The following is an 18,463-nucleotide window of genomic DNA, read 5'->3' as shown; positions in this document are numbered from 1 at the left end:
TGATTCTTTTATAACAAATATTCTCTTTATGTATTAGTCTAAGTGACCATTTTTCTGTTTGTACACAGAATAAGGAGAAATTCCAATTTAGTGGAGCAAGGCAGAGAATGAAAAGCATTAGTTTTACTCTGTCCCAAAGCCACAAATACAAATTTAACCCTGCTGGTTTTCTGGTGGGTGGGAAGTGTGAAAACTATACCAAATAATATACAAAACCATCATCTCCACAGGAAAAATAATTCACAGGTTGGTTGTAGTAACAGTGGGGTATATTGTCATCTCTGTTGAACCACGACAGCATGATGTCAACGTTGCCCTGGAAACTGTGTCACCTAATATGGCTTGCTGGTTCCATAAGTGATATATATGATTGGACCTGAAACTCTATACAGTTCACAGGACACAGAAACTATTGCTTGTAAACTATTTACGCCCTTATTTCTTCAGACCTCATTTATAGATATTTACTCTCTTCTGAGAACAAGGAATTAAAAAGGAGGTGATGCGTCTGTTTCAATCCAGAGTGTGTAAAAAAGAAGTGAGAATTCACCTATGTGGAATGTGCTCACTCAATAAAGTAAATTCTGAGACTGACAATCAAATATTATAGACCCCCGTTAGCCAAGGACATAGATTTCAAAAAGACTCTTCACCATATATACTAGAATGCTATTTCTGGATCCCTCACTCACACCAAAGGGATTCATCTTACTGAGCAGGAATAAAACTGCAGAGTCAAAATTTTGAAGATATTTTCCTTTTTATTTTGAAACATGAGGATAACTCAAAGAAATTGAGCCTCAAAGACCAAAATATATTTGAACCAAATGTTCAGTACATGAGTCATGCTGCCATTTTGGCAGTAAACTTCACGTGGGCAAGTGGATGTTAGGAAACCGTGCCTGCAACATGTCTAAAGCCATGGCACACCCACAAACAGATTCATAGTTGCTTGTCTTGTTTGCATGCATGAGTATAGTGCATTCTCCATACCACTAATACATATATGCCTTTTTCAAAGTCAGTGCAGAATCCGTAGTTGTGAGGTCTTTAAAAGTCTGCTCTCTTACAAAAATTTACCATGATCTGCCTGAAAGCCTACCGGTGACAAATTCCTGAATGACACCTCTATGTCCTCAAGATCATTTCTGAAGGAAAATTATGGCTCTCAGCAGTGTGTGCATGACATAAGAGAATCTGCTTGTTAGTTATGTTAAAGTCGGTTAGTTGGTTAGGTGTGAACCTGGCTAAACGTATCACGTGCATGGTGCTTGAAATATGAAACTGGGACCTGTTAGTAGAAGTGGCTGTCCAGACCTAATGACAAGACAAAGGAACCAGATGATGTTCTGGAAGGAATCTTGTTTTCCAAAGTGAATGCCTCTCTAATCAACACCCAACAGTGAAAGCCCGACCAAACTTACACAGGGGTCCATTTATTCCATTAATGCTGAAGTTGGAAATCCAAAAAGAGTTTACCACAAGGGGGTGGTGAGTCAGTGTCTGAATCTGGAAAGGAAGCATAGGAAATTGAACCAAGGGGTGGAGATGGGAAGGAAACTAAGTTCCCAGAGTGGGTCTGTCTGTCAACAAGCATGTATATAGTCTTTATTACTAGAATATACAGAATCCCTTAGGAATTGTTGCATTCGTTTTGCCTTAACTCTTTTCTTGCCAGTCCTTCCCTGACTGATTGAATCATTTTGGAGAGGGAGGAAAGTTGACCTCTCCAGAAGCCATTCAACAGCAGGTTTCAAGAGCTGCACTCCTCACAGTGACAGGAGAGGATGTACCGGTAGGTGGCTGTGAGCCGCATGCCCCCAGAGCAGCGCAGTCGTAATGCCTTCAGCTTGGAGGTTTGGGGCCTGCAGCAGTGACAGGAGGAACGGAAGGGCTGCTTGAGGACGGTGCTGAAGGACACCAAGGGCTCGGAACGTGATGCCTGACTGCAGTGCCCTTCACATCTAGCCAGCAGCACCATCTGGAGATAGAAGAGAAGTGGTTAGGCTTAGGGATGTCAAGTACTCAGGGCAAAATCCTTAAGGAGGCTCTGCAGCCAGGTGGTTGCGCACCTGGTTAAGTGCATAAACTAAAGTGTGTGAGTACTCGGTTTCAAGCCCCTAGTCCCCACCTGCAAGGGTAAAACTTCATGAGTGGTAAAGTAGAGCTGCAGGTATCTACCTGTCTGTCTCTCTCCCTATCTCCTTCTCCCCTCTCAATTTTCTCTCTGTCTCTATCCAAAAACAAATAAAAGAAAATTTACAAAAAAAAAAATTTAAAAAGAAGGTTCTAACATTCTTTGCCAGTGTCTACTGAACTGGACCAGGGACTCTTAATTCAGCTCACATTTCTTTTCTTATTTTTTTTTTTTCCTCCAGGGTTATTGCTGGGCTCGGTGCCTGCACCATGAATCCACCGCTCCTGAAGGCCATTTTTTCCCCTTTTTGTTGCCCTAGTTGTTGCAGCCTCGTTGCAGTTATTATTGCCATTGTTGACGTTGCTTTGTTGTTGGATAGGACAGAAAGAAATGGAGAGAGGAGGGGAAGGCAGAGAGAGGGGGGAGAGAAAGATAGACACCTGCAGACCTGCTTCACCGCCCGTGAAGCGACTCCCCTGCAGGTGGGGAGCCGGGGGCTCGTTACGCTGGTCCCTGAGCTTTGCGCCACGTGAGCTTAACCCACTGCGCCACCGCCCGACTCCCCCAGCTTACATTTCTAAACTTCCTGATACACTTGTTTTTAAAATGTCAATACCCATCTCAGACAACAGAATTAAAATTCTTGGGGAAAAGACCCCAGGTTTTCATAGTTTTCAAAGTTCCTTAGGTGATTCTGAAGTGCACCAAATGAGATCCAGTATTGCTATGTGCTAATAAAACCAAAGAACAAACAACAACCATTTTTCAGGTATTATTTCCTTTTTATTTGCCTCCAGATTATCACTGAGGCTCAGTGCCAGCACTCTGAATCCACTGCTCCTCGTGGCCACTTTTTTTTTCTATTTTATTGGATAGGATGGAGAGAAATTAAGAGGGGAGGGGAAGACAGAGAGGGAGAGAGAAAGAAAGATACTTGCAGACTGCTTCGCCCTTGTGAAGCATCCCCCCCCCCCCCGCAGGTGGGGAGCCGGGGACTAGAACCCAGATCCTTGCATGGGTTCTTGCATTTGGTACTATGTGCCTCTGCCTGTGCCCCCAGGCATTATTTCCTAACATTCAGTGTGCACTTGAAGCTTGCTGCCAAACTGGTGGTCTGGTTCATGTTCTGTACTCTACCATTGACCTACTGTCAGTTTTACTGTCTCCAATGTAGACAGTAACTCCATTTGAAATCAGGGAATAAATATAGAGTAACTGTTAAAATAATTGCAGGCTAGGGGTCGGGCGGTAGCGCAGTGGGTTAAGCGCATGTGGCGCAAAGCGCAAGGACCGGCATAAGGATCCCGGCTCGAGCCCCCGGCTCCCCACCTGCAGGGGCGTCGCTTCACAGGCGGTGAAGCAGGTCTGCAGGTGTCTATCTTTCCCTTCCCCTCTCTGTCTTCCCCTCCTCTCTCCATTTCTCTCTGTCCTATCCAACAACGAACAACATCAACAATGGCAATAATAATAACGACAACAAGGCTACAACAAGGGCAACAAAAGGGGGAAAAATGGCCTCCAGGAGCGGTGGATTCATGGTGCAGGCACCGAGCCCAGCAATAACCCTGGAGGAAAAAATAATAATAATAATTGCAGGCTGTGGAGTTGGCTCAACAGCAAAGCCACCACAGTTCGGCATAGATGAAGTCCTATGTTGAATTCCAGGTACCACCTGAAATGATGGAACATTTACCTCTTCTCTCTCTCTCTCTCTCCCATTAAAAAAGGAAGAAAAAAACATGAATTTTCTATGTGCAGGTAATTATTAATTCAACAATAGTATGGATTCTGAAGACAAAAGAGAGGGTAACCTGTGATGTCCAGGAAGAAGTACTGTGAGCACTATAACTCGAAATAAGAAAATGCAACAGAAACGGAGTTTGGAGCCTTGAAATCACACCTCTGGGCTTTAGACACTGAAGAAATCTAAGATCTGAGCAACTGAATTTTCAGAGTCGATTTGAGCAAATATTAGGATGGGCTCATTCTGATGAGCTAGCTCTATTTCCAAAGAGTGGTTAAGGATGTTCAACTTGACTGGAGCAGCAGAGATCTTGTTCTTCACAGCGACTCTTTATGTGGCTTTAGTAAAGAAATACCATAAAGTACCCCCCCAACACTTCATCTGCACTATTCCAGCCTTTAGGTCCATGATTGTTGAACAATTTGTTTGACTCTGTATGTTAACTCTCTTTTCAGCCACCAGGTTCCCGATGCCAGCGTGATACCGACCAGACTTCCCTGGACAGACAACCCCATCAATGTGTACTGGAGCTCCGCTTCCCCAGAACCCCACCCTACTAGGGAAAGAGAGGCAGGCTGGGAGTATGGACCAACCAGTCGACGTCCATGTTCAGCAGGGAAGCAATTACAGAAGCCAGACCTTCCACCTTCTGCAACCCACAATGACCCTGAGTCCATACGCCCAGAGGAATAAAGAATGGGAAAGCTATCAGGGGATGGGATGGGATATAGAGACCAGGTGGTGGGAATTGTGTGGAGTTATACCCCTCCTATCCTACGGTTTTGTTAATGTCTCCTTTATTAAATAAATAAATAAAAAAGAAATACCATAAAGAATCTGATGTGAAAAAAAATCTGATGTGAGCTATCAAATCTACCCCTATAACAATGAACATAAGCACACACTAGATATTTCACATACAACATGAAGGATGGTCCACTTGCATGCTTTACATAAATCTTCATATCCTGGATGTGGCTGTTTTAAGTGGGCTAAGGATGGCAACCAGTTACATTAAGCTGTATTGCCCTAAACATTGATGCTGAGAGGAAAGAGGCCTCTGAGGCTATTGTTTCCTGTTTATATGCCAGGGTATTAATTGATGAACTACATATTAACTGATGGAAGAATGTCATCATTCTGGAAGCAACAACAAGAAGATAGAAAGGAATTCTTTGGGCCAGGCAATGGTGTTCCTGGTGGAGCCCACACATTACCATTCACACAGACCCTGATTCAAACCCCCCAGTCCCTACCTTGTAGAGGAGAAGCTTCACAAGTGGTGAAGCAGCGCTGTGGGTGTCTCTTTTTCTCTCTCTCTTCCTCTTTATATCTTCCTGCCTTCTTAATTTCTGTCTATCCAAAAGTAATACATAAATAATATTTTTTTTAAGTTTATTCAATTAATGGTCTGACAGAAGCATTTTGCATGAAATAATTTGATATTTATATCATGGTGTTTTAGAACTTGGTGATTATTATTACGAGCTCATCAGGTATTACTTCCTAATATTGCTTTCTAGGGCAAAATTACATACCCAAGGACTAAGAAGAGATGAGGAAGAAATGGCCTGTCTATTTTTCCAAGAGGCAGAGAAGATGAGTTCTAGTAATCTTAGCATCAGCATCTGAGACAGTGCCAGTGTGAGCCCAACAATTCCTTAGCATCATCTGCTAAAAGAACATTCAGTAATGGGAAATAACCAGTAGGGTTTGCTGAGCATAAATCAAACTAGGCCAATTGATTCATTTTTAATGAAAGATAATACCCAAATAATACATATACAAGTGAATGAAATTTAGATCTTAAATGGTAAATCAATTAGCATGGTCCACAAAACAACAACCCACTAACCAAGAACAAATCTGATGAACAAATCTGGTTTTGTTAATCACTAGCTCCAGTTCCTCTTGCAACTGAGTCTGAAGGGCAAGAACCCCAGCACAGAGGTTTTACCATGTATGAAGTCTCTGACCACAGCCCAGGCATATGGGAAACAGTACTATTCTCTCTCTCTCTCTCTCTCTCTCCCTTCCTTTCCTATCCCTCTCTCTCCCTCTGTTTCACTTTCCTTCCTTCTTTCTCTCTCTTCCTTTCCCTTCCCTCTCTCCTTCTTCCTTCTCCCTCTACCCCTTCCTCTCTTCCTCTTACTGCCCCTCCCCCTTCTCTCTCTGTCCCGTTATCCTTCTCCTTCTCCCTGTTCTCCTCTTCCTCTCTCTCTCTCTCTTTCTCCCTTCCCAGTCTCCCATCTCCTTCTCCCTCTCTTCTTTCCTTCACCTGTAACTCTTTCTATCTTAAATAAAATGAATGAAGACAATCAGCACATGAGAAGAGGGATCGCTCAAGGGGAAGTCCCTGGTGCCGAAACAAAACGAGCTCTGGCACAGTAGATCTCGGGGTTACCTGAAACTGACCTCTCTTCTCAGAAACAGGACTTTCTGGGTAAGATGTATACAATAAGCACTTTCAGTGCCTACCTCTAGCACTTACAATACAATCTAAAACCTTGTACATGAATTAAGACTCTCTCTGACTTAGATTTCACATATCTTTTCCATCTTAAACAATCGTTCTCATTCTCCACAACCAGCCCCTGTTCCAATCAAATGTAATCAATTCCAAACATCCCATAGAACTATTCTGAATTTCCCCGCCTCTTTCATTTCTCAGGAGTGTCCTTTCTACCTAGCTCTGTTTACTGAAATTCTCTCACCCAGTGGCAAATTCAGATTCCCTCTTCTCAAAAACAAGTCTCTGAAACAATTGTTGGACCATTGGTGTTATCAATACACACACACACACACACACACACACACACACACACACACACACACACACACACACACTGAGAAACTCCCATTGTACAGATTCCGTTTCAAACTAGAAACCATATCAAATTCTAGCTCATGCTTAGGGGTGTGAGAGTAGAAAAGTGGGGATTTGGAAGATAGGATCCATAAATGAATGTCATAAAGGAAGGGAAAGGATAAGTATATGCTTTCCAGGTTCATGCTGATACTCCACACACTTTAAGCCCTATCATGTCTCATTTGTGTTTCAGGTTCAATGAATTTCTGACCTCCTCCAGACCAGACCAATATGCATGTAAGTTCACTGGGGATCTCATTAATACGCAGATTGCTATTGAGTAGTGCTGAGTTGGGACCAGTGATTTTATATTTCTAATTAGATTCTAGCTACTGTCTACTGCAGGGCTAATGTCCATTCTAGGAGTAACAAGGCTCTGAACCTATTCAGGTTTTGTTTGTTTGTTTGCTTGCTTTTACCAGGACACTATTCAGCTCTGGCTTATAATAATAATGCCAGAGGGTGAACTTAGGACCTTGGAGTCTCAGTCACGAAAATCTTTTTGAATAGTCATTATGCTATCTTCCCAGCTAAGCCTGTTAAAATTTGAGAGATGCACAACTAACATTCATTGAGTACTTACATGATTTGATCTTATTCTGTACTCATTATGGTTGAGAAAATTGAGACTTTGAATAAGTTAAGTAACTTATTCAGGCTCATATCACTGGGAAAAAAGAAGAACTACAATGAAATCCTGGTCTGTTTAAAAGCAATCTCCTGATCTAAATTACTGTAGTATTCTGTCTTCTGACAGTAAGTTCTCCTGTAGAATGAACCAATTCACTCCCTTCTCTAATCTATTTTCACCTTATTCTAGGAGTCATAGACATACCATAACCAGAGATATACAAATCTGACCCGGTTTCTAATGGGCCTTTTGGAATACATTGCCATAATCTCCAAGAACCTTCTAAGAGCTGTGGCAGACCTAAATAATGACTGTTCCCAATCGCCCAACTCCATTCACCCATAAATTGGTCACTCTAAGCAATCCACCGGACAGCAGCACATACTAACTCCTTAACTAAGTCATCCTTCAGTTTAACAGACTTTTGGTAACTTCAAATAAAATCCTGTCAAAGAATGATGGCCCCTTGGCTCACAAGTTTTCCTAACACAACACTCCTTTTCCTCTACATTTTTCCCTTGACACTTGTTAGTAGAGAACATCTACACAGCTCTAATGTTCAAATCAGGAAGTGTACTACATTAAACAAAGTGTTCCCACCGGACCTCACAATCAGCAGTTGGTTAATGTTCATAGGACTTTACATATTTCTCATAGTTTAGGTGGGTGAGACATACATGCTATCTGGTTTTGATGCAATTTAATTGTTGGTCTTATGTTCCATAAACAAGTTTCCTGTTGCTGGGGGGGGTTAGGCAACTCCTCCTAAAGGCCCCTTTTTTTGTTACCCTAACCTTGTAGTCACTTGACATCAGTGGGATGTGAAAGTTAGTTCCTTCTAACAGGACAAGAGCTACTAGGTGCGTGATGGTGAGAAAGGACGTAGATTGGGGGAGTGTTTCTCAGATACTTATCACAGGGAGATGAGAGTTGTACCCATGTGTCAACAACTGTACTGTGAATCATTGCCACCTCCCCCCTCCAATAAAAGAAGAGGGGAAAGTTACTAGGTTCGCCACAGTGGGGCTCTGGAGCAAGCCTTTTTGTGGTCTAGCCTGACTTTCATATGCTGAGGACACCTTCTTCTTACATATATTAAATATTCTTTATGTTGCATAATATTATATCTATTATATTATATAACATATACATAACTTGTACTGAACATTTACTGGGTCCCAGGCAGTATAGCAAGCATATCCAACTTGATCCTTAAGAACCATTTCAAAAGGTAAACTTTTTCCATTTTGTAAATTAAGAAATTAAAGGTGGGTAATAAATTACCAGTCAAATGTCACATAACTGAATCTTTCCATTCTCAAGTTAATCAGGAGTGAATTCAGGCTACAAAATGTGAAGATTGCATCCAGCTGTTATTTCTGCATCCAAATCAAAGACAAGTCCCAGAGAACTCAAGTTCTTGCTCTGATTGTAATTCCACAAAAGTTATTAGACAGTTAGATCTTTTGCTGAAGTACACTACTACCTTTTGAGTAAGAGAAAACTCAAACACAAGTGGTTCTCATCACCCCTTGTTGAAAGATGCTTACCATCATCAAAATCACTTTCCTCTCCTATCATGAATTCATGGCTTAGGCCACAACTAACTAGATGTTTCCATTAATATCAGCATAAAGATCCACCTGTCCCATTCTATTATAGAAGAAGGTTTGGGTTACTTTACCTCAAGTGAGTGAGAAAACTATTTTGTCTTTTTCTCAGCAATGAATACTGAGTACACCACACTTCATGATACCTCTTGAATTTTCCCCTTCCTCCTAAGGAATAAGATCTACTTAGACTTCCCCCCACATCTTCCATCACTAGTATCTTCAGTGAGTGACTGTTCAGTTTATCCTCAGGGACACAAAAGGTTTGTGTCTGGTCAAGGTCATCAACAAAATTGCAAGTATGGTATTGAAGCAGTTAGGGGGATCTTTGATGGGGTGAATTGAAGCTTAGCACACTACAACTGAGATCTGTTTTCTTTATATTGAACACAATTCAAACTGACTTGAAGACCTTTGCATATAAGATTCCTTTTCCTCAATCTCCCGTTTACTTGTAAGCAATATGAGAACAAAAGTTCTATACTTTTTTTTCCTACTATAATGGCTCTGGTACCTACCTCAGTACCCACTTATAGCAGGAATTCAGTACATATTGTTCCTTTAAAACAAAATCAAGGGAGTCGGGTGGTAGCGCAGCGGATTAAGCGCAGGTGGCATGAAGAGCAAGGACAGGCATAAGGATCCTAGTTTGAGCCCCCGGTTCCCCACCTGCAGGGAAGTCGCTTCCCAAGTGGTGAAGCAGGTCTGCAGGTGTCTCTCTTTCTCTCCCCCTCTCTGTATTCCCCTTCTCTCTCCATTTCTCTCTGTCCTATCTAACAATGATGACATCAACAACAACAATAATAATAACTACAACAACAATAATAACTACAACAAAAAACAAGGACAAGAAAAGGGAAAATAAATTTAAAAAAACGAATTATATCCCATGACCTTTAGCCATCATCTCCCACCCCCTCACCTAACACACATTACATACTTTTTTCTCCACCATTTCTGCAACCCCTGTTGAGAGTTCAGAACTTGTTCACTATCTAGTTGCGCTTCCTCTACTCACATAAGAGAGGAAATCAGATACCAGGCTCTGTGGCTCATTCAGTTTTATCCCCCTCTTCACACTCAGCTCATCGGCTTACCATTACTTTGCTCTTCTGCGCACTGTCTACCTTCAGTCCTGTCTGGTTTATGTTTTTGACAAGAGTCCCTATGATGTTCCTTTTCCTAATCCTTTAAGGCTATAGTAGAGCCCAATAGTTATTGAGGTTTCAGCTTTAACTAAAATAGAACAGACAGCCTAAACACCTGTCTAGTTTATAACTTCCTCACAGAGATCATGACAGCCTGTATTAATGCCCATTATAAACATGATCACTAGTGCCCAAACCTATGCCTTTAGGCAGATAGCTTTAGCTCCATTTTACATGGAAAGAAATCACTTTCCTCCAAGCCATCCACTTCTAAAATTTAGAGATAGTATTTAAACTTATATACCTCTCACTCTGGAACCTTAGACACCTTGGATCCCTTTAAAAAAATCCTCAGAACCTTTGCCCACTCAAAAATTTCAGAGAAAGTTATAAATGAACTTAACATTCAGGATCTTCAGTATCTAAACCTAGAATGTGCCACCACACATTGGTATCCGAATCTGCAGTTACATTGACCTCCTCACTGAACCGCACTGGTCATTCATATCTGACTCAGTCTTAGTCCCGGATTGCTGGGCGATAAGTGACAGGATCTTAGCATTGGTTAACTGCCAATTTAGAGCTGAAGGAAACAGATAGACTCATGGAAGTCTCCCCTCAAAAATATATCACTATTCTTTCTTTTTTTTTTTATCTAGAAAAAAACACTTAGTATATGTCATTATTTCCAGCAGATAAGAAGTTGGTGGAATGTGGAGTTCTAAATAATGGTACTTACTTTCTATTCTCATTCTTCCAAACATGAAGATCCAAGTAGTAGAAAGCTGAATGTTCATTTTAGGCATACAACACCTAAATAGCACCCATCAAATTATTTAATACTACTTTCAGGTTTTTAATACTACTTTCAGTTTACCTAACTGGTTAAAGAAAAAGGGAAAGATACTGTCAATACATTCTACAACAAATGTATTGACAGTGATTTGATAATATCACTTAAGGGGTTTGACAAATATACATGTTCAAACTGATGTTTTCCCTTCCTTAAGTCTGAATCACCTGGTTCCCTTTATCTGTCTTCCTAAAGCTAGACATTAAGTAAATATAGGTCAGGAAGCAGTAACAACTGAAAGGGAAACAATTGACACGTGTCTAATAAATAATGGTCTTTGGATATCATGTTGAAGGAAAATATTTGCAGAGAGGAAAAATCTATCCTAGTCTCTACTTTGTAAGGAAAAAAAAAAACCTGTTGACTGTATTCTAGACACAGGCTAAATGTTTTATCCCCAGTCTGTTAGGAAAGCACTTTTGTTAAATGAGACTCATTAGAGAAAAGACTGGCTTGAGTTTGTGAGAGTTACGAATTTCAAAATTAAAAATGGTTTTTGTTCATGGATCCATAGAGATAATCTAATTCAGAAGAGGTCTGTGTAGTTGAGACTCCGCCAGGCATATTTTACGGCTAAGAAAGGTTTACGATTATAAGCACCATTTACATAAAGCTATTGCTATATTTGGGGCAGTTTGGGATGTTTGGAAACAGATTGTTCCCATGAAATTACAAACTTTTTTTTACCACTATCACAATTTTGCACTGTGATTTACTATGACATGCTGGAAGAATCAGAAGTGAACAAAGGTAAATTAAAATCTGTTTCTAGAACTCAAGCTGATCGAAATAGAGTTTGTTTGGTTCGAGTTAATGGCATCTCTTCTTTGACCTTTGTTAGAGGAATGTGATAATTGCTAAGGCCCAAATCTTTCTTTCTTTCTTTCTTTTTCTTTCTTTTTTTTTTTTTTTTTACCAGAGCACTGTTCAGCTCTGGTTTATGGTGGTGCAGGGGATTAAACCTGGGACTTTGCAACCTCAGGATGAAAGTCTGTTTGCATAACCATTATGCTATCTACCCCCTGCCCCCAAATCTTTCTGAACTGTTTTCTCGTTTCTAAAGGCATTCCTATTTATCTGTTCCTGTTTGTCAGCATTATTAAAAAAAAAATCCTTTGAAATAATTCAACTCATATACTTTTGAAATAATTTAAAGCTTCTTTTAAAGAATCATAATCATGGAGGACAAGTTAGAAGATGGAGAAAGTATCTATGGAATAAGGAAAAACAATCAGACTTTACTCTGAACTGAAAAACATAAACCAATGTATAGAAGTCATAAGAAGCTGAATTTTGTGCCATATAAAATACACTCTTGAAAAAAACAAACAAACAAGAAAACCACCAAACGCTAGTACTATCTTTTTCTGTAGGGGAAAAGAAGGCAAAGCTAATTATCACTCCAGTCAAGTTCACTTAGGCCTACAATTTTGGAGCAATCACAGTTGTAAAAACATTTCCAGTCATTTTTCTCAATTTATTTTAACTTTTGTTCCTAAGAGGATCACAGTCTTGCAAAAAATGTAAGTTTATCTATTTACCCCCACTTTTTTTTTTAGTTCTACAAATGTAATTAAGAGCCAAAAGGATTTTCTTAAGTGGAAAGTTACTACTTTTTCCCACACTCCTACATCTTATTAATATAGTGACTTAAGTGATTAAACTCAAACTCTTATCCCCCCCGAAGTAAAATAAACCATCATCATTGAGCTATAATCAGAGAAGTTATGAAAAATTTAAGGGCAAACTGAAATAGTAATATTTCTAAATAGACAGTGGAGAGATGCGGTTATTTGGTATTAATTCTAGAGGTTGATAATATAAAAACTTAAATTATACTAGTAACTTAAAAAAATGTTTGCTATACGAGAATGCTTAAGAGGTTTTAGTCTCGAGATTAAAATTGAAAACCTCTGAGGTTGAGCTAAATGATTTTTATTTGCCAAATATGGACAAATTTTCTGCTTGTGACTTTTGGAAACTCAGTGACAGTCCTAAGACTATCATTCCAGAATCTTTTCTTCCCAACTATGTGCCTCCCCTCTGGGTGGGGACTTGGTAACCTTTGGTAACCTTTGAAACCTTGTTTCAGTGCTGAGTCTTTATTTACATGGACTTTTTGATGCAAGAAATGCAACCTACTCAGGGGCTAGGTGGTGCACAAATGTTGCAGTGGGCAAGGACCCAGATTTGAGCCCCCAGTACCCACTTTGCAGAGGGAAAGCTTCACGAGTGGTTAAGCAGGGCTGCAGGTGTCTCTCTGTCTCTATCCTTCTCTATCTCCCCTTCCTCTCTCAATTTCTGGCTGTCTCTGTCTAATAAAAATAAAGATAAAAAAGAAATGTAACCTACTGTAAATATGAAATATTTGGATAATCAACAACAAGAAGAAAATGAGAAGAGGTGGGAAATAGCACATTCAGTAAATTGCACATTCATGGGACTTGGTTTCAAGCCTCTGGCACCATCATGTTCAGAGGAAGCTTCACAGAAGGTGGAGCATGGTGTGGTATTGCCTCCCCCTTTCCCTTCCCTCCCTCCTTCCTTCCTTCCTTCCTTCCTTCCTTCCTTCCTTCCTTCCTTCCTTCCTTCCCTCCTTCCCTCCCTCCCTCCCTCCCTCCCTTCCTCCCTCCCTCCCTCCCTTCCTCCCTCCCTCTCAGATTTATCTGAGGCTGAAAGGGGGGTGTGGGGGAGAGCAAACCCAGAGCAGTGGAATTTTACAAACACAAAAGCTATGTGAAGAAAAAAAAGAGAGAAATGTACAACTTACCATTTATCTTTTGAAATTATTCTAACATAACTATGACAGGTGGAGAAAATCTTGAACAAGTTAAGTTACCAGGACACTCTTTGAAGGTGCCTACCTGAGGTGTAATTCAGTACTTAATTATGTTCTATTCCTTTCGTTTGTATTGCTAGTGCAGATGGAAGTAATGTCAAGTTGTAGATTCTCTTTTTCTTTCTTGAAAAACAACACCACAGGGGCTTGCAAGATAGCTCACCTGGATAGTGAGCTGCTTTGTCATGTGCACGATCCAGGTTTGAGCCCAGCTCCCACTGCACAGAACGAAACTTCTGTCTCATGGTGTCTTTCTTTCTGTCCCTCTGTCTCTCTGGCTCAGTCTCTCTATCTGAAGAAGTCAGCCAGGAACAAAACACACCTGATTAGCAAGAATTTTATTATGAGAACCTTACAGACTTTCTGGCTGATTTTTTTTTTTTTTTTTGAGTAGCATGAAAAGAGAGAGGTTGACTGTGAGTACATTTTTGATTAAGCAACTTTATTGACGGGAGTGCAAAGCATGATTTGAACACCTCCCCAAAAGCATAATTTTCCTACAAACCCCCTGTGCCATATAATTTAGCTTTGAATTATGATCATATTCCTCTGCCCCCTGGCTTCTCTCCTATTTCCGGAACTAATACTACCCTAACAACGATCTTGGTCTTACCTTTGAGCTACACTTGTATAATGGGTGACTGATAGAGTCAACATAGTGGTGCCTCATGCAGCGTTGAGGGTCCGAGTCCATCATGAAGGAGCTGTCCGTTTTGCTGTCTGTATCTCCCACTAGTGCCAGCAGGGAGAGCATAGAAAAGGATGCAGCTAGTACATGCTTTCTCATTGTTGTAGGGCAAAACTTCTCAAAAGGAACAGTAGAGGGCGGCAGAGGACTAAAAACTGCACCTCCTAGGATCCAGTTCTGTTCAAGCAAAGTGAAGGATCTGGCTGAAGCTTTCTGGTTGTCATTGTCCTTTGTATGCCCGAGTTTGTTTTACTCTTTTCACTTGCAATTCATCATCACAGTATCTGCTGCACAGCTAGAATAAAAACAGAAATTATTTTCCCCGGAAATATTAATAGAATCCAGGAGGTATTGAGAAGAAATTTTCCATGTTATTTTGAATGGAGAATATTGGTTTCTAAATTGTCATTAGCATAAGCTGTCATTGCACACACACACACACACACACACACACACACACACACACACACACACACACCCTCATAACTTATGCTTCATATCTGTAACCATTTGGAGGAGGACACACCGTTTAATGGAAGCACTTGCTGACTTTAATTCCTGGAGCCCATGTTAGGAGTAAGAGTAACTTGAACCTACGGTAACGATTAAACATGCAGTACTGGCCACATATATCCAAATTGGGTGATCTCCTCTTTATCCCTACTTGGTGGAGACAGAAGAGTCTGCTCAGTCTTCCAGGAAACTTTGGCATAAATGTCAATCTATAGAGCTGAGAGTTGGAGTGCCAGTACTAATCAACTTACACCATGTCCCATGGGGAGCCACATTTTCCATTTCCAAATCCACACCCACCCACACCGCTAGTTTTCCACGTCTGCATTCCGGGTTCATCCTGTTTTGGCTTTAAGCCCTGTGCCACCCAGTGTCTATGACAAACTGCATCTGAAATACGCATCATGCTCATTGGCCTACAGTGAGGTTCGGGACACACCACAAAGTCACACACTTCTGCAGTCTTTGTAGCCTGAGCACATGGTCTAATTTCAAAAAGTAAGCAGCAGTTGGAACAGAGACTTATCATTAAAGTGGGATCATGCTATACCAGTTTTCCTGAAATTTGCTTTATCCCTTTAACCATACCTCTTGACAAAGGAACTGGGTTCAGAGATCACTCCAAATCACCCCAAAGCATGGCTAACACTGGTGCCTTTTATCACAACAGAAAACAGAGAATCAAAAATATTTTCAAAGATTCAGTAAAACTGAGAGAGCCTAGCACTGTATCCTATGCAAAAGAAACATGATAATTAAAGGTGCTTCAGATAAAAGTTTGATTTGGTTCACACTAGAGTTTTTTACATCCTCATTATTCATTATGTAGCAGTGCTTTAGAAAATTGCATGATTTCAGGGGTAGTTTCACATCCACATATAGTATCAGTCACCACACCCACCACCCAAATCCTGCATTCTCCACCCATAACCACTGTACTTCTCACAAAGTCCAAGTGACAGTTTGGTTACTTTACTTTTTTTTTTCTTTCAAATTCATTTGCTTTAGTTATCTATATTCTACACATGAGTAAATATATCTGGTGGCACACAGTATACCATTGCAGGCTCTCCATGGACATCCTAAATAAACTGGTCAAAGTATTGATAAGATTAGGATTAGAAGTTCAAGTCATGTGGAAAATTGAGAAATGTTATGCATGTACAAACTATTGTATTTATTGGCGACTGTAAAACATCAATCCCCTAATAAAGGAAAAAATTTAAAAAAGAAATTTGAGTCTCCACAAGTCGATTGGTTTTGCTCTAAAAGAATAGCCTCAGACCCACTTAGATTCAGAAACCTGTCTTTCAAATCTGGGTTGGGGGACCTCATGTGGTAAAAGGCATACGGCACAAGGTTGTCACAAAGCACGATATCCACGGCAGTGGCAAAACCTCAGAGTGTATGTTTCAGGGATGTTCTAAAAAAAAAAAAAAAAAGAAGGGAAATTCGGGGACTAGTAATGAGGAGCCCCAACTGGAGTCTAGCACTGTCATTAACTAAGGAAACTTGCACAGGTCACTGAAACTGTTCCAGTCTCAGTTTGTTCATGGAAAGCCTAGGGGAGTTGTATGAGATAATATCTGCAGTCTCCTCTCACTTTAAACTGCCATCACTTGATAATTGTGGATTTAGGTGCTGCCATCTCCATATGCAGAATAGACTATAATTGTAGAGTCAGGGAGACCACCTTTTCATGCAACCCTATACTGCTTTCTTTGATGTGCATATTGGTAGCAACATTGTAAAATTTATCAAATCTGGGCGGTAGCGCAGCGGGTTAAGCACACAAGTGGCGCAAAGCACAAGTACTGGTGTGAAGATCCTGGTTTGAGCCCTGGCTCCCCATCTGCAGGGGAGTCACTTCACAGGCGGTGAAACAGGTCTGCACGTGTCTATCTTTCTCTCCCCCTCTCTGTCTTCCCCTCCTCTCTCCATTTCTATCTGTCCTATCCAACAACGACACTACATCAATAACATCAACAATAAAGAAGCAAGGGCAACAGAAGGGAATAAATGTTTTTTTTAAAAAAGTATCAAATCTGAGGGCAAGCAAGAAAGCTCACTTGGGAGGGTGTCAATACATGAACCAAGTTTGAGCCGACTCCTACCTCATTGGTGGAATCTTAGGGGCTGTGGTGTCTTTCCTCTCTCACTCTGTCTCTCCCTATCTAAAAAATACCAGTGCTGAGCTATGAAGTACTTAAAGATGACAATGGAAAAAATAAAACCACAAGCTAGTGCTCTAAGTTGGCTAAAGAAGGAAAAACGCATATTTCTAGCTGCATTATCTAGACTTGACCCTGTATTTTACTCTGAAAATCACCGTGACTTCAGCTCCAAGAGCTTTTGGGGGTTCCATGTTCAGCAGTTGTGATATTACTATTTCTCAATTTTCACGTGATTGAATTATCCCAAGTGAGTTATCTGTTTCTTTGGAGCCTTAATTTGTCTCAGAAAGAGGATTTATTAGATTTATCCTTTCAACACTCTAGTCTACATATAGTTCCCTCAGGAGTCAATGGAAAAGAGATGAATGAAAAACTAGGCATTCCAGCCCTGGCTGTTCCTTCCCACTGCCAGCAACTTCTCTTCAGAGCAAAGTCTGTTAAAGGAGCGAAGCAAATGAAAGAAAAACCTATGCATAGAGATACTTTGTTCAACTGATTAAGCATATAAGGACATCACAGTTATGCATTCTGTTGGCAAGGTAATAGGGAAATGGTCCAACTTGGGAGATGGTGTAGTGAAAATTGGTGCTAATTTTGTAGAGGCCAGTTTGGTACTATCAAAATTATGACTGTAAATAATTTAGACCCAATAACTCCACTGCTGAAGTTATCCTGTATGTTTCCCTGCATGTATGCTGCATGTTATCCTACACAGCCATCTACTTATTCACTAGAGCATTAATTCTCAGAGCATAAAATTGGAAACAGCACAAAATACCTATCGGAAATGTACCAGTTAAAATGGTCTGGAAGGTGATAGATACAGTGGATAAAAGCATTGGACTATCAAGCATGTGATCCCAATATAGATTTCCCAGCTTCCCACGTACCAGAGGGATATTTATTTCTTTTTCTTTTCTTTCATTTTTTCTTTTCTTTTCTTTCTTTCTTTCTTTCTTTCTTTTTTTTTTTTTTTTTCTAACTAGAGTACTGCTCAACTCTGGTTTATGGCAGTGTGGAGAGATTAAACCTGGGACTTGAGAGCCTCAGGCATGAAAGTCTCTTTGCATAACCATTATGCTCAACTCCCACCTGGGATGTTTGTTTCTCTCCTCCTATTTCACATTATTAAGGAAATGAAATATTTTAAAAGAACTGAAAATGTTTTAATTTCAGTTTTAAATTCAGTAGTAATTGATTTCAAATTCACAAAAATTTTAAGATTTTTTTAAAAAATCTACTAATTGGAACAAGGGA

At 40.4% G+C, this 18,463-nt stretch overlaps 1 protein-coding gene across 1 annotated transcript in view; it reads right to left on the bottom strand.

Annotated features, from left to right (window-relative positions):
* Positions 1–747: 747 nt before the first annotated feature.
* The window catches only part of NDP (norrin cystine knot growth factor NDP), a 33,555-nt gene continuing 15,839 nt past the window's right edge, over positions 748–18,463 (bottom strand). Inside the window, exons 2-3 of the mRNA XM_007528223.3 lie at positions 14,445–14,814; positions 748–1,981 (exon numbers count right to left, since the gene is read on the bottom strand). Of these exons, the coding sequence (XP_007528285.1) occupies positions 1,754–1,981; positions 14,445–14,618 (402 nt within the window). The 5' untranslated portion in view covers positions 14,619–14,814 and the 3' untranslated portion in view covers positions 748–1,753. The remainder of the gene's footprint in view (positions 1,982–14,444; positions 14,815–18,463) is intronic.

Source organism: Erinaceus europaeus, chromosome X, assembly GCF_950295315.1.
Source record: "Erinaceus europaeus chromosome X, mEriEur2.1, whole genome shotgun sequence".
Taxonomy (NCBI): Eukaryota; Metazoa; Chordata; class Mammalia; order Eulipotyphla; family Erinaceidae; genus Erinaceus; species Erinaceus europaeus.
Note: the sequence above shows the minus strand (reverse complement) of the source record. Positions and strands in the feature narration are given on the sequence as shown.